The sequence below is a fragment of the Rattus rattus genome, chromosome 15 (genome assembly GCF_011064425.1).
Source record: "Rattus rattus isolate New Zealand chromosome 15, Rrattus_CSIRO_v1, whole genome shotgun sequence".
Taxonomy (NCBI): Eukaryota; Metazoa; Chordata; class Mammalia; order Rodentia; family Muridae; genus Rattus; species Rattus rattus.
The window spans coordinates 57,288,812-57,303,962 of NC_046168.1; the positions used below are offsets into that span (position 1 = coordinate 57,288,812).

At 47.7% G+C, this 15,151-nt stretch overlaps 1 protein-coding gene across 1 annotated transcript in view; it reads right to left on the reverse strand.

Annotated features, from left to right (window-relative positions):
* The window catches only part of Myo5b (myosin VB), a 297,799-nt gene that overhangs the window by 62,033 nt on the left and 220,615 nt on the right, over positions 1–15,151 (reverse strand). The window contains exon 17 of the mRNA XM_032885354.1: positions 11,890–11,976. Coding sequence (XP_032741245.1) covers positions 11,890–11,976 — 87 coding nt within the window. The remainder of the gene's footprint in view (positions 1–11,889; positions 11,977–15,151) is intronic.

The following is a 15,151-nucleotide window of genomic DNA, read 5'->3' on the forward strand; positions in this document are numbered from 1 at the left end:
GCTCATAGGCTCCAGAGGTGAACCTATGGCTGTTAATCTGCTAAATGGGCACAGCATGAAGCTGCCATATTAACTCCCACATCCAGTTACAGGATTGCTACCGATGGCTTAAGAGGCAATGGTGGTGTTTTCTCTTTTCATTATTTTTCTCTTAATTAGGGTAACTTAATCTCCCTGTGAAGATGTCCCCCATCCCCACATAACTAAAGAAACTTCTAACCCACTGCTCACACAGGGTAGAGTTCTTGACTATGCTTTGGTAGTCTTTAGAGGGCCTGTGCCTTACCCCTGGCATCTGAGACTGGCTTTATATAATCAACAGTTTCCTCCACAGGACTTCTCTTCCTCAGGAGAGAGCTGTCTTGGCTCACATCCATCACGACCGCACCCCCCGATTCGGACATGCTCATGACGTCCTCATGCAGTGGCAGCATCAATGTGTGACGCCATCCAAGGTGGCTCGGAGGTACAGCCCACCCCCGACTCTCTAAGGCCAGTGCAGAGTGAGGCTGACCCGTCCCTTCAGAGACATCAGGAAGGCTTGCACACCAGTCGGTAGGGACAGGCTGCTAGAACTTTGTTCATTAGGTAGGACACTGAGATGAGTCAGCTGCTATGTCCTCTCATTGGTGGCCTTGCCTAGGGACTGTCTAGCTACTTCAGACCAACCTGTTCAGGTGCTAGTGGGGAGTGAGGCAGACTGTGCCCCTTTCCTTGGGGCTCTTGGGCCTCAGAGAGTCCTTTAGAAGCTTCAGAGAAAGGAAGGCTATGGGGTTCCAGGAACCCTTAAGGTAGGAGGCCTATTGCACTCAAAGTGTCCCCCTCAGCCTTGAAGGGAAACACTGATGTAAGCAAAAATAACAAAAGGACACTTCTCTTTATCTGCATTTCTTACTCTGCGATGTAGTTGGCTAAAGACAGTTCCTTTCCTTTTTGAAAAAGAATTTCATATACCCCAGGCTGGCCTCTAAGCTACCACGAAGCCAAGGATGACCCTGAGCTCTGAGTCTTCGTTGCCTTCACCTCCCCAATGCTGGATTCCAGGTGAGCACCATACACACAGCTTCAGTCCGTCCCTTTTTTAACGAGCAAAAGCTTTTGAGATGTCATAGAATATAAATTTATTCTTCTATGATTTTTTTATGTGTTCGATATTTTGTCTGCATGTATGTCTGTGCGCCGCATATGTGTCTGGTGCCTGCAGAGGCAGAAAAAGGGCATTGGATCCTCCTGGGCCTAGAGTTATGAATGGTTGTGGGATGCCATGTGAATGGTAAAAATCAATCTTGGGCCCTCTGGAAGAGCAGCCAGCGCTCTTAGACACCAAGTCATATCTTCAGGCCCAAATTTACCCCCTTAAAGTATACAGTTAAAATAACTTTTAGTGTGTTTGTGAAACGGTGAAGCTAGCCCCAGTATTCAATTCAATTCAATTCAATTCACCAAAAGAACTCTCATACCACAGAGTAGTTTTGCCAGACCCTGGTGTTGGTATTCTGCCTAAGCTCCACCCCCATAGCTACCTGGCAGTAGCCAGGTATGCTCCGCCCCAGTTGCCTAGCAACAGCCAGCTGTGCCTGACTATAAAGGGGGCTGCTTGCCCCTCATCTCCCTCTTGCTCTTTGTTCTCTGTTCTTGCCCCTTTCCTCCTTCCCCCCACCTGCCCATGGCTGGCCTCTTCTCCTCCCTTCTACTCTTCTCTCATTAAACCTCTTCACATGGAACCATGTTGGCTTGGTGTGTTCTGTCAGGTCACGGGCTGAGATTTAAACCCTAACCTGGAAATCACTAAGCTACTTTGTCTTTACATCTCTTGGTCTTTAACTGGCATGGACTCTCTTAAAGAGGGAAGGCATAGATTATCTAGAGCCCCTGAGGACCTGGTCTTGGGAGTAGGAGAGGAGTCCCCGTTCCCTTTGCAGTCCACTCACTAAACAGAAACGTTCCCACTGACCAGCTGCCATCTGTGACAGGCAGGTACCTTGCAGATGGAAACGGGTAAGGTTATTTTCCCAGATGAATGCAAACCAGATGTGTATTTAGTTTTGTAGCTAACCCTGTTAGGCACTTTCTGCCCTGGCCCCACCCTCTGATACCTACACCTAGGGAAAGATGGGCTTGTCTCAGACCCCGGTGGAATAGTGCCTGTGAAAGAGTTTCCTGGAGTCTCGGTCTCTGTGTGCTAACAGAGTGTTTGTGAAATGGAGCACACACCACTCCTCACCACCGACACATGCATCTCAGGGTTTGGTGTGTGCTTTCCCTCAGACGCCTCCCCCTGTCTCCCTTGACTCCTGAAGGGCACCTCTCACACTCTGCAGCGTAGTTATTTGTGTACTTTCTTGTCCCTGTGAGCTTGAGGTCTGCTGGGAAATAATTAAGACAGCATTTAGCCGAGCTGAAATCCTTAAATGTTTCTAATTTGAAAACCTCTTAACTGCTGACAGAACCACAGCTCAAGGAAGCTATGAGGGTGGGGAGATGTGACTGCAAAGATATCAAATCCAGTTCGGAATGAGCTCAGAGCACAGGAACAGAGAAGCTTGGCTCCGACCTTGGACATCACTGGGACTAAGGCTGGCTGGATGTCTTATCTCCTCTGCCTACAAAAACAGCCACCCATCTCACTAAGCTACCTGGGCTTTTGTGGCCATTGAGTCATCAGAAGCGTGCTGGGAGAGCATCCCATTGTGTTCCTTCCTACCCAAGGCAACCATTCTCTTTTTTCTTTTCTTTTTATACTTGCAAACATGTTTTGATTATATCTGTTAGATTACATCTGTTCGGAACATCTGCACAAGGAAAGGATGCATAGTGAAGTTGGGAAAGGAACGGGGGGTGCCGAGAGGAGTCCCTGGAAGGAACTCGTCCCCCAGGAGACAGCCTAAGGGAAGTGAGTCTGCTCTTAGGGCTTGGCATCAGAAAGCCTACAGTAACATTATTGACCAGAGTCCACAATCAACACGGGTTCTCCTCTCCATGGACCTGTATGTGCCTAGAGAGAAAACCCTCACAGAGAAGTCTCCTGGCCTGAAACGGGGAAAGCTGCAGAGTGAAAATAGAAAGAGCACTTGGTTCTTTTTATCAAAGGAGAATTCAACAGGACATACTTGTACAGGTGTTCAATGTAACTGTGTTGATGTAGAGGAAGTCACCTGGGTAAGACCACAGACCAGCCTAGCTTTTGCTTTGTAGACTCTGTCCTCCATGTTCCTGAGTCTATCCTGGGTCCCAAAGCTGAGACACCTGTCTGTTAGGACACGGATGTCCTCTTCTGCTGGTCTCCAGCCTTCTTTAACCATTGTTTCCCTCAGACACTTCAATCCCCTCACCTCCAAACCTATTAGTGTGGGGTCTTTAAAACCAGTTGCTTATTTCAGTTGAGTAGGTTTTACTGGCCGTTCACATGGCTAGACCCTCCCGGTTAAACCTTTTCAACCAGTGTCTCTTAAAGGGGGGGTGCTAAGGGCTTAGGGTGTTAATTCTTCCGTGTAGGAGAATCCCAGTACAACACAGTATACTGCAACTTTGGGCCATCAACACTCCCTCATTCACTGAGACCCAGTACAACAACAAAAAGCTCTCAGTATTTGTAAGAACATTTGCTATAGAATATACAATAGTTTTAGTTCAGAAGGCCTTAACAAGTACTCAATGGCTGTCATCTACACAGTGTGGACCTGTCCTTGTCAAGTGACCCTGAGACATTTTCTCTCACTCATTATGCTGCGAAGCATCCATTCTCTCTATCTTAGTATCTGAAGAAAAACACTAAAACAATGCCAGCTCCTGACAGCGCTTTATGGTGCCCCAGCCACTCTGGACGTGGGCTTCTCCAGTTCCTTAGCCCGGACTTCCTCCCTAGATTTCAACTCATATGCTAAGTGCTTAGCAGGCATTCTAGACGTCAGTATCATGCTTCCATTTCAGAAATGGCCACCTTCACCTGCACTCTGGCCTGGCCAAATAGTCACAGTTGGGTGTGTGGAATGAGCCCAGGGCTGTGACTGCTTCTGGGCTGGGCAAACATTCATCAGAACCTTTAGTCTGGGAAAATGTCTTCACTGAATGAGTCCCCCAGGCTTGAGACTTCGAGGGAGGATACAGCTGCTGTGAATGGCACAGACAACACAGGTGCCTAAGGTGTTGTTTTGGCTGACCAAGTTTCTATCAGGAGTCTCACGCTGGATTTAACTGTCACTCTGTGAGGCCATTCTGCAGAACGTCCTGTAAGGTCATGAGTCACCTGGGGGAGCAGCTGAGATGGGCTGGCCACAGGTGCACAACTTTGTGTCTCGGGGATATTGGTTTGGTTATATAAACCCAGAGATTGCCTCCTGAGTAAGAACTCTATATGATGTGCTAAGTCAAGCTCTATGATATCTGATCACAAAGAAGTTGCCGCAAAGACGCCATAGTCCATAGTCCCAAGAGTCCCTTAGAAAATGGTAGAGAATCATTTAGGGCTTTTGCAGGGCAGGGTTAGAAGGGTAACCTATGCTTTTAGCTACTACAAGGGCAGACACATCCGTAACTGTTTACATCTGGGAGGACTTAATCACGCTTTTTCTGGGATTTGTTTCCCCATCCATAAACTATAAGTCACGCTGCCCATCTTGCCCATCCCAAGAGTAGTCATGACCTGCTCAGGAAATGGTGCCGGGACAACAGTGCTTCCTTATACAAACAATGCCCTGGATCCCCTACCTCGTACCACACAGATGTTAAATCAGTATGGTTTACCTAAAGCTGTGAAACACGTAGAACAAAAACCTTGACACAATCCTTTGTAGCTTTGGATTGAACAACGATTTCTCAGCTATGCTTTCTAAAGCACAGAGAGCCAGAGAATGAAAAACAGACAAGCTCGGCTTCAATAAAGTTGGACGTCTCTGCATTTAAAAGAATGTGATCAAGAAAATATAAAGACTAGTCACGGGATTGGAACCAATATTTGCATACGGCTGGTAATGGTCTTTAAAAAAAAAAAATCCCTCTTGTTACTCAACAACAGGCAACAAGCCCAATTTAAAAATGCATGAATGACTGGGCCACACATATCTCCAAAGAATTCACACACATGACCTAAAACCTGTGAGAGAAGACTTAACACCAGGCACCCTTAGGGAAACACAAATCTAAATGACAGTGAGGTACCACTTCACATCCCCCAGTTAGCTATGATAGAAAACATACGAATACATTTTGATGACCACGTGTGGATAAGGGGCACCTTGCCTACGGCTTGCGACTGTAAACTTTAACTGCTCTGGAGACAGTATGACAGGTTCAAAGGGTTAAACAGAGTTACCGTGAGATGCAGTAACCCCACTGACAGCTATACAATAAAAATGAAGGTAAGTGTCTCCCACATAAACATGTCCATGGCAAAGCGTGTGGCACACATCTGCAATCCCAGCACTTAAGAGGCAGAGACAAGAGAACTGCAAGTCCATGGCCAACCTGGGCTCTCCAGAGTGCAGCCCTGTCTGAAAACAAAACAAAAGAGCACACACAGACATGTTCACAGCATCATTTATGCTTGTTAGAAAGTAACAACCTAGGGGCTGGAGAGAGGGCTCAGTGGTTAAGAGTACGAGCTGCAGTTCCGAGGGTCCTGAGTTCAATTCCCAGTACCCACACAGCAGCACACAACTGTCTCATCTCATTTTCTGGTATGCAGATGTACATAGTACCTGTGCACATTAAATAAATAAACAAACAAACAAATAAACAAATAAATAAAGTGAAACTTGACAGTGGAGAAGGTTGTACAACCTGAATGCTATGAAAACCACTGAAACCCTTGACGACAAAGTTGGTAGCATATGGATTATGTGAGTGGCCTTCATGGCTGACACGTGTCCTCATTCTGCACTAATGTCCCCAAAGGAGTCCCCTTGCAAAAGCTGCTTCCATATGTTCACTGTCTCATAGGTGAACCTCTGTTCTCCTCTACCACTTACTGGAACCTCGGGATTCCCAGGGAGCACAGGCTTAGCCTCAGTGTGGTCTTAAGCTTGCTTCAGTTGCGCTAAAGGTACAGGGGGAGACAATTCCTCATTGTTCTCTCTTAGCCTGTGCTAAAGCACAAACCAAGGAGCCCCCAGGAAAACCCAGGCAGGTCCAGTGTGGCCTGGATGGCTGGATGGTTGGGGTGTACCGAGTCAACATGTACTTCCACAGTAATGGTTGTATGGCGGGAGGGTTTAAAAAAAAAAATAGAAATCAATGAGAAGCCAGACATGGTGGTACATGTCAATATACCAGTACTCAGTAACCTGAGGTAGGAGGATTGTCACCTTGAGGTCAGCCTTGTCTACACATCAAGATCCTGTCTCAAAAAAAAAAAAATAAAAAATCACGAACTGAGTGTACATAGTAGGGCATCATATAGCATATATGCAAAGCCCTAAGCGTAGCTAAAACCCCCAAACCACCACCACCACCACCAAAATACATCAAGAGGAATAGTCTTAAATCATTGAGAAATCTTGTCAAACTGCAAATGCTCAGGGCTCAATCCTAGAATCTGACTTCACAGGTCTGAAGAGGGTACTGGCTTCTTAGTTTGTGAGTGAGTCTTCCTGACTGGGATGTTCAGGCCCGAGTAGGCACTCCTGGGTCAGACTCCAATCTATGGAGGGGGAGACAAAGCTCCTACAGCAGGAGACAAGAAACCGCAGCGTTCCAGCCTAAGTTCTGCAAAGGCAGGGACCATACATCCGCTGCAGAATCAGATATGATACGCTAGGAAGGGAGGAGGCTGTTGCCATGGCATCCATTTAATTCTGTGATTCCAAACCATTCTCCCCCACATGGGTTGGGTGAGGTAAAGTTGGGAAAGCAGGAAGCCTTTTCTGCAAACACCACTCACTGTACATATTCCTGTAGGCTCAGCCCTTGGAAGGCTGAGGCACTAGTTTGAGCCCAGCTTTGGCTCTGCATTGAGTCCAAGGCCAGTCTGGGCTGCCAAGTGAGACCCTGTTTCAAGATAAAAAGTGGTACTGTGCTTTCAAGAGTAGGATGAGAACTAAGTTCATCCCGAGCCCTCTCATGCCTGCTTTGGATGAACAGTATTTGCCTCACAGTTCTTTCAGTTACAAAGTTGCAGGAGAGCCTAGGGATAGTTAACCGTCAGCCCGGAGGACCAGGGAAGCCGGTGCTGCCTGGAAGCTGCTCTCCTAGACAGCCCATTCATCATCTTTCCTTACGTTCTTTACAATGAACATATTTCTTAGCTACTGCACAGTATTTCAAATTGAATGATACATTTTCATTATAGGCCAGCCTCCCAGAGAGCTGTAATTCTTAGGGCAGATAAAAGCAGACAGGTACCCAGAAGCCTGTGGGAGACCAGGAGAACGCTGTTGCTGAGAATTGCTGCTGCTGGCTGACCGTGCCATGCCTGTCCTCACGGGTTAGATTTGGGAGTGCTGATTATGTCTTCATATCAAATAGGAGAAAGAATTCATCCTAAGGTGTTGGGTGGGCTGGATGGAGAGCTATCCGAAAGGCTTGAACCTTTGGGAAGCAATTCCATGGAAGAGTTGTCACAGATCTCTGTAATCCTGGACTGTGTCATGAGTGCTTGTGTGTGTGTGTGTGTGTGTGTGTGTGTGTGTTTTAAATAACATAGGAAGGTGTTATAAGCTAGAGTTTCCTGAATCATAGGGGCCCACTGACAGAGTCTTGGGTGATACTCTGCACATGTGTACAGTTACTTGACAGCAAATGCAAGGGGAACCACTCCCCTGTGTGCGTTCTTAGCATCTGGGGAGGTGAATCCCAAGCTGCTCAAGTCCCCGTGGTCCCGTGAAGGTCTTCCCATGTCAGGTCAACAGAATGGCTGCTCAGATGGTATATTAAATGTTGGAGCTTGGTACTGACAAGAGGATGAAAGGGAGTAGAATTCACAGGCAACAGAGTAGGTGATGCAAGTCCATGTCCATACTCACCCAAGTACGACCTAACATTTCCAATGGTAGGGTCAGAAGGAAACCTTTCTTGGACAACCCTCTAGCAAAATGTGTTCAGGCAACAAACGCAGGTAGGACACAGGAAGCACGTGCTGGATCTAAGCCTATGCATTTAAGTCACGGCCTTCTGCAATATTTCCTATAGTACCAGAAACACACCCTTTCTTCCCTGTACTTTCTAGAACACCTGTAGAGACGCTTGCAATTACCTGCTGGGAATTGCTCGGAGATAAATAGGACATGGGAAAAGATGTCTACCAGGTACGACTCTGAAAAGCCAGCAAACTGTGGTCAACCCTGCTGGTGGCTACTTGCAGCCAGGAGGGCGGGACAGTAGATGCCACTTCGATATGGAGCTACAGTCTCAGCATGCGTGGATTTTCTTTGCTGCCTGGGTGAGGCGTAGGGCACACCCAGAATACGAGCCTGCTACGACTGGCTGACTAGCAGTTGTAAGAAGGCGCAAAGTTGGCAAAGAAGTCCTCTAATTCCAGTGCCACTAGTGGAGTGACAGCTCCTGCTGCCTCCTACCGCTCTGAATCCCTGCCCTTCAAGGACCAGCTCAAGTCTCACTCCTCTGAGAGGCCACAGCTTTTCCCACACTTGCACTACATCTTGTACCTGTGTGTGGATTGTTCCCTAACCTGCCCCAAGCTTGTGTCTTCTAGCTTTGGGCTCTTGGTTGGTTGGAGTGTCCATATAGGTCTGAATGCTCCACAGAGAGGTATGGAGATGACTGGTGGGAGAGGAAGATCCCAGGAAAAGCAAGAGTCTGCTCTCATTCTACATAAAACTCTCATGAGAGCACGGAAGTAAATCTGCCTTCCTTTCACTGCACTGTGCTGTGACGGCAAAGCCTGTAGGATCGCAGTGGGCACCCTCTGTCACTGCGAGCTCACAGGGCAAGGCTGTGTAGGAGTTCCAGAACGCTTACTTGAGGGCACACACTCACAAGGATTTCATAAAAAGAAGGTGGAAATTTCTCTCCTGCTCTCTCTGGCATTTAGGTCCATACAGAGTGGCTATATGTTTGTCTGAAATATGAGGCTCATTGGCTTGAATATCATTGCTGAGCAATAGCACAGTACAAGCAGAAAGTTATTGATTCTAGAACAAACTCAATCACATCCTGGTGACTCAGCAGCCCACGTCCTTCTGTGGGCCTCACTGTGAAACACGTTAGATTACAGCATGTCTTTTCTACCCTCAACACAGAGATGTGGTCATGCCATAACAGAGATGTGGTCATGACACAACATCCTTTCTTCCACAAACTGTCCTAGTGAAATTTCAATCCAAAGTTTTTCAAGAACGATCTGGCCGCAGCCCATTCAACCCACAAGCTTGTCACTAATGGGTCACAGCACACAATTCTGAGAACCAACAGACTAACTATGGCTACACTAAGGATGCTTTTCATTAAGTTATGTGACCTGGGAGCCCATTAGGGCCAGGAGAGCAGTGACCCTAAAAATGTAGCTTAGGGGTGCCCTAGTTTGGGAACACCCTCAGGCCCTCTCCTCCATATTTCTAGCTGAATGAAGCCATCAGATCTGAACACAGGGCCTGTAACAGGCACTGAAAGGCAGCAGAGGCAACAAGAACACAATGGCCAATGTCAGGTCCGAGTCCTACAAAAGGCAATGCCAGATACTGCAAGAACATACATATGTATGTGTGTGTGTGTGTGTGTGTGTGTATGTATGTGTGTATATATACACACACACATATACATATATATATTTACATATATATGTACATATACACATATATATTTACATATATATATTTATCTCTATTATATATATAATAGAGAGATATATAATATATATATAATAGAGAGAGAATATATATATATATATATATATATATATATATATATATAAAGAGAGAGAGAGAGAGAGAGAGAGAGAGAGAGAGAGAAGCAAGTGGCATCTGTAACTACTTCTATTCAGACCTTTAGGTAGAAACATGAGACAGGGTCCCAGGACACCGCCTCTTGCTTTTCAAGGGAAGCTGTGTTGAAAAGCCTTTTGAACAGCTCCAGCAATTACCCTGAACAATGCCTAAACCATCTTGGCCTTGAGACGCAGCCTGGTGCTGCAGATTAGTGACCATTCTCACACTTTCCAGGTCAAGTGCGAATCCCCGATTCTATCAGCAATTTCCCTTCCAGACTGGACGTGTGGGAATTGTTTACGGTTAAGCTGTTTATGGGCGATTAACCTCGGTATATAAAACTGGTCTCTCCACTCCGGGGAAAGTTCCAGGTGCAGAGAGGGAGACCTGCGTTCCCCTTGCGCTGGTTGCTTTTACCTCTAAAGAGAGCGATCTCAGAGCAGTGAATCCTGACAGGCAGGCCGCAGGGCTGCACAGTACTCTACCCAGTCCTAGGTGACAGGGGTGGCATTTGGTTTCCATATCGTTTTTAGTGTACACTGTGACTTTGGGAGAGCCAGTGCAGTAACCACCCCCATTTTAGGCAAGCGCCCAGAGGAGAGCCATAGTCTTCGTGTGGCTTCTTCAGGCTGTAGTGTAGTTCTGTGGGCTATCCGTGACAAAGGTCAGATCATGAGATGTGTATTTTGTTTGTGTATGTGTGTGTGTGTGTGTGTGTGTGTATACATGTGTGTGTACATGTGAGGGCTAGAGGTCAACACTAGTGTCTTTCATGATTGCTTTCCCCACTTTAGCTTTTATTTCAGTTAGAGACAGGGTTTGTGAACCAGGGCCTCACCAAATGGCTAGAGTGGCCATTGAGCTCCAGATATCAGCCTCTCTCTAGTCCCCCCCACCCTGCTTCCCTGGCCCCAGCAATATTTTTCGTGCTGGGTGTCTGAACTCAGGTCATCACACATCTCCCCAGTCGCCATGACAGTTTCAAAGAAGTTGCATTTTCTGTAGTAGATTTGACTTCATGTTGAAAGTTGAAGAGGTCCAACAGTAAGTGAGGAGATGGGATCATGATAGGAAAACACATAAAGGCTAGCTATTCATCCTCCCAAAGGAAATTCTACCTCATGCTACACACAGCACAGAACCTTAAGGATACAATGTTAAGCAAAATAAACCAGTCACAAAGAGGACCGATACTACGTAATTCCACACAGGTGAAGTGTCTAGAGCTGACCAATTAAAATAGAAAGGGTTGCTGTGGGGACCAGTGGGCAGGGATGGGAGTACTGAATGGTTTACTACCTGAAAATTCCTGTGTTAGAAGCTTGGTTCCAGAATGGCAGTGCTGGGCGGTAGTGAAGTAAGGCAGGCAGGGATGAAGGGAATGATGGGGACGCTTTAGGCCAAGTGGGCTTGCATTTGGGGCATTGAGGGACCCCAGCTACACTTCCACTTCTTGTTGGTCTGTGTTCTTACTTCTTCCTACATAACCTTGGGCTAACTGTGCCCCACAGAAGGCATTCTGAGAAGACAATCTGCACAGAACGTTTTATTCATTCAAGTATTTTGTCCCAGTAAGGACAGATGGGACTAAGACGGCCAGTCATCTTTAATGGGTAGAGTGTTTTGGTTTTGTAAGATTAAACCAGTTCCTGAGCTAGCTCATAGAAGTGGGTATAAACATCTGAATATACTTGAAGTAGCAAATATTACGTTAACATATTTTACTATAACATAATTGGGGGAAAGATGAGGGATAAGGTTAAGAACTCAGCTAGCCCGTCACCCAGATAGATGCTAATTTGAAATGCTCCCCCCAAAGCATGTTCCCATTGACTCTGCGTTTTCAGGCCAAGTTGAAATTCTGATTTCTGTCAACATCCTGTTTGGGTCTTCGGGGCTTAAGAGCTTTTGTTAGGGTCTGTCTCAGACTGACAGCACCTACCATAGCTCACGGGGCTCTACGCTTGGTTGCCCTGCAGCAGCCTGAGGAAGGCACGGCTGGCCACGTTACCTGGACGGGTAGCCTGCCGCGCTGATCCGAATGGTCTCCAACACGCCGCAGGCTCTGAGCTGCTGCACAGCTCTCTTTGGGTCGAAGCTGCAAAGTGGAAAAACATCATGAAGCAGTGATGGGAGGTGAGAGGAGGAGAGAGGAGGAGAGAGGATGAGAGAGGACGAGAGAGGACGAGGAGGAAGGAAAGCGCTCCTCTCCTGCAGCATTGGAGACACCCGCCGCCACCACACTGCAGATGGCCACACACCAGGTCAGGGTAAAGCACAGAGTGAAGAGCGGAAGGGCCATTTCAGCCACCGCAGGTCTCACGACTGTGCACACTCTTAACCCCACTCTTTCTTTTGCCCATTTGCCTACCAGGGTCCTGCCCCACCTTCCCAGCCTCATTCCTGTCTATTCTCCAGAGCTTGCCCTGAGCAATTCCTTCCACACAGACTTCCTAATAGCCTGTGTGTGGTGCAATGGAGAGCAGAGGAGAGGACAGGGCTCGGGGACAGTATTCCGTAAGGCATGCTGTAATCGTCTGTAGGTGAAGGTGTTGTCGGGAAACCCCGGGAAAAGCTAGCAGGAGATTAGCATGATCAGAAATCCTGTTAGGAACCAAACTGACCTAGAATTAGTCACTTTTCTGTATCTGTTGGACTACTGTCCACTCGGAGAAGTGCTGAGGAACGTATATGCCCTTTCTTCCTGACTGACTGACTGACTGAAGCCAGTGGCTATGCTTCTTTTGTTCCTTGCATTCTAGAGATGATTCTAGTCTGAGGACCCACGAGGCTCACAGCCTGGGTTCCTGGAGAACACAGTAGTCTTGGTGGAAACCTAGGAGAGGCTGTAGGCAGCTGTCTTGCCCTGGGAGATGAAGAGAGGTGGGAGATACTCAACTTGAGGACCTGCATAAGCCCCCAGGACAAACCCCTGTGTCCTCTGCATCACTCTCCCTGACAACCCACGAGTGCTTTTATGGTTACACAGCCCACCTGGATTCTGAACTCCAATGATGGAGCTGGCCTAGAGATAGCCACCCTCAGCCAGTCTCTGTGAGCCAGACTTTCTACTCCTCTTTGTGCGAGCTGCCCTTGGCATTCCCACATCACTCTCTCATGTTCGCCACACAAGCCTCCCTCCGGAGTCATCAAACCATGGCATCCGACAAATGGTACCTCGGGCTTGCCTACCTTCACTGTGCATTTCCTAGGGACTGGGGACTATAAGCTACTGCAGCGTGTCAGGCATGCTCTGACCCCAGGCAGACCCGAGGCGTGAGGATCCCTGCACACTCCTCAGGCCTGTTCTTGTTTCTTCCTCCTACATCCCGCATACAGCTTGCACTACCCCCTATTTTCTGTTGCACCCCAAACCTGGCTTCTCCGAATTCTATTCCTGCTCACTCCAGCTCTACATGAGAGAGGGCCTTAGGTCACTAAGGACATTCTGTGCACGAGGGACAATGCAGCACTGAATTTTACATGGTCTTGATCAGAACGGTTACTTGATAACTTAATTTCCTCTTGTAAGGGCTGAAGCTTTGCAGTAAGAGGCTGAGAAGACAAAGGAAATGTGGAGCACCTCGCTGGAACCCTTTCCCTGTCACCTGAGGTGGTTTCGTCCTCTTTGATATGAAGCACTGTTCTGGGATGCCAGCAGGTCTTACAAGAAGCCTTCTTGGATTTAATGGCTACTCATGGTCCTGGGAAGGCCTTCAGGGTACAGGCTCTGTTTTCCTCACCTCTAAGTCAGTCAGTGAGAAGGAATACTCCCGAGTTTTCAGAAAGCATTAGAGAAATGTGGGGCTTTTGTCTCAGGGCTCTATATCCAACCACCTCAACCATGGCTATCGCCTAGAACTCACAGATGTCTGCCTGCCTCTGCCTCTCAAGTACTGGGTTCAATGGTGTGAGTCTCTGCGCCCAGCCCCTCCTTCCTTTTTAAAATGGGCCACTCTTTTTCTCAGCAGATCACATCTTTAGCACTCTTGTCCCATCCTGTAGCAAGCCTTTCAACAACTATGTACCCAGCTCCGGGACTGGGCAGTGTGGTGGCCTGAGCATGGCTTACTGAGTGAGTGTCCCAAGGCAGCATCATGGAATGCTGGGAGAACAGGCTGCAGGTGGGGGCAGTCTCCTCTTGGGCCATACACACTATGCCTGGAGCACCAGAAAATAATTCTTCTTGAGCCTTGTTGGCTCAGGCTGGCCTAGAATTGAAGATCCTTCTACCATATGTAGCACTACATGGCCTGAGGCAAACAATTCTTAGCTTATCCTTACCCTCCTCTCCTTTTCTGATGAATTCAGCAAATACACCCTACCCGCTCTTTCCCATCCCAGATACCAGCAGCAGCATCCTCCCTGTGGCCCCTGTGTGGAGGAGCTGTGTGGCCCCAGCTCCCCGCTAACAGCATCGCACGTCACACCTCATGCATCAGGCTAGACATGACCTCTTGTCTCCTTTCCCTTCCTTACTTTTAGTGGGTGTGGAGAACATCTGCCCAAGCACAACTATGATAGTCGCAGACGGAAGACTTTCAAGAGAAAAGCACAGAGACCAGACAAACAAGATACAGTGTCCTCTCTCCTTGTCCAGGCACCTAGGAAGCCCAGATCGTTCAGTGTTCTGATCTCATGTCTGCATCAGTGGAAACTCCATGGGCCGCACTATGAAGTGACAGGGAATGGAAAACCAGCCTTCTAATGAAGCCAGGCTTAGATCTGGAGGACAACCAACACATAACTGGGTATTAAAAAAAAATTCAAAAACCCAATTAGGTATAGGTTTAAGCCGTGGAAAGTCAGATTTACACTTTGCTGGGAGGGACAGCAGAGCCTGGAGCTGCCTGGCTGCAGAGGGAGGAGCCCAGGGCTGCAGCACCTGGCCGTGCTTCTCCAGTGGCTTCCCTTCCCACTCTATCAGCCTCGCATGGGCTTTATGCTTTCAACCACTTCCTCAGGCTCCACAACATTCCTACAGTCAGCGAAAGACTCTGAGACCAGTTCGTCAGCAAGCCTCACCTCTACCAAGGAAGTCCAGACCAACACTTACCCCAGCCACTTCAGGGGAGAGGAGGGTCACTTCATCACTTCCTTGCCTTTCTGTCTCCACAGGATTTTCCCCAAGTGAATTCTCTCATTCTACTTGGTGGGTTCCCAGGGATTGAACACAGGCCATCAGGCTTGGGTCACGTGCTTTTACTAGCTGAGACATCTTGACATCCCTATGCCCATACTATGTCCACAGAACTGTTGATGTTCAACTTTTA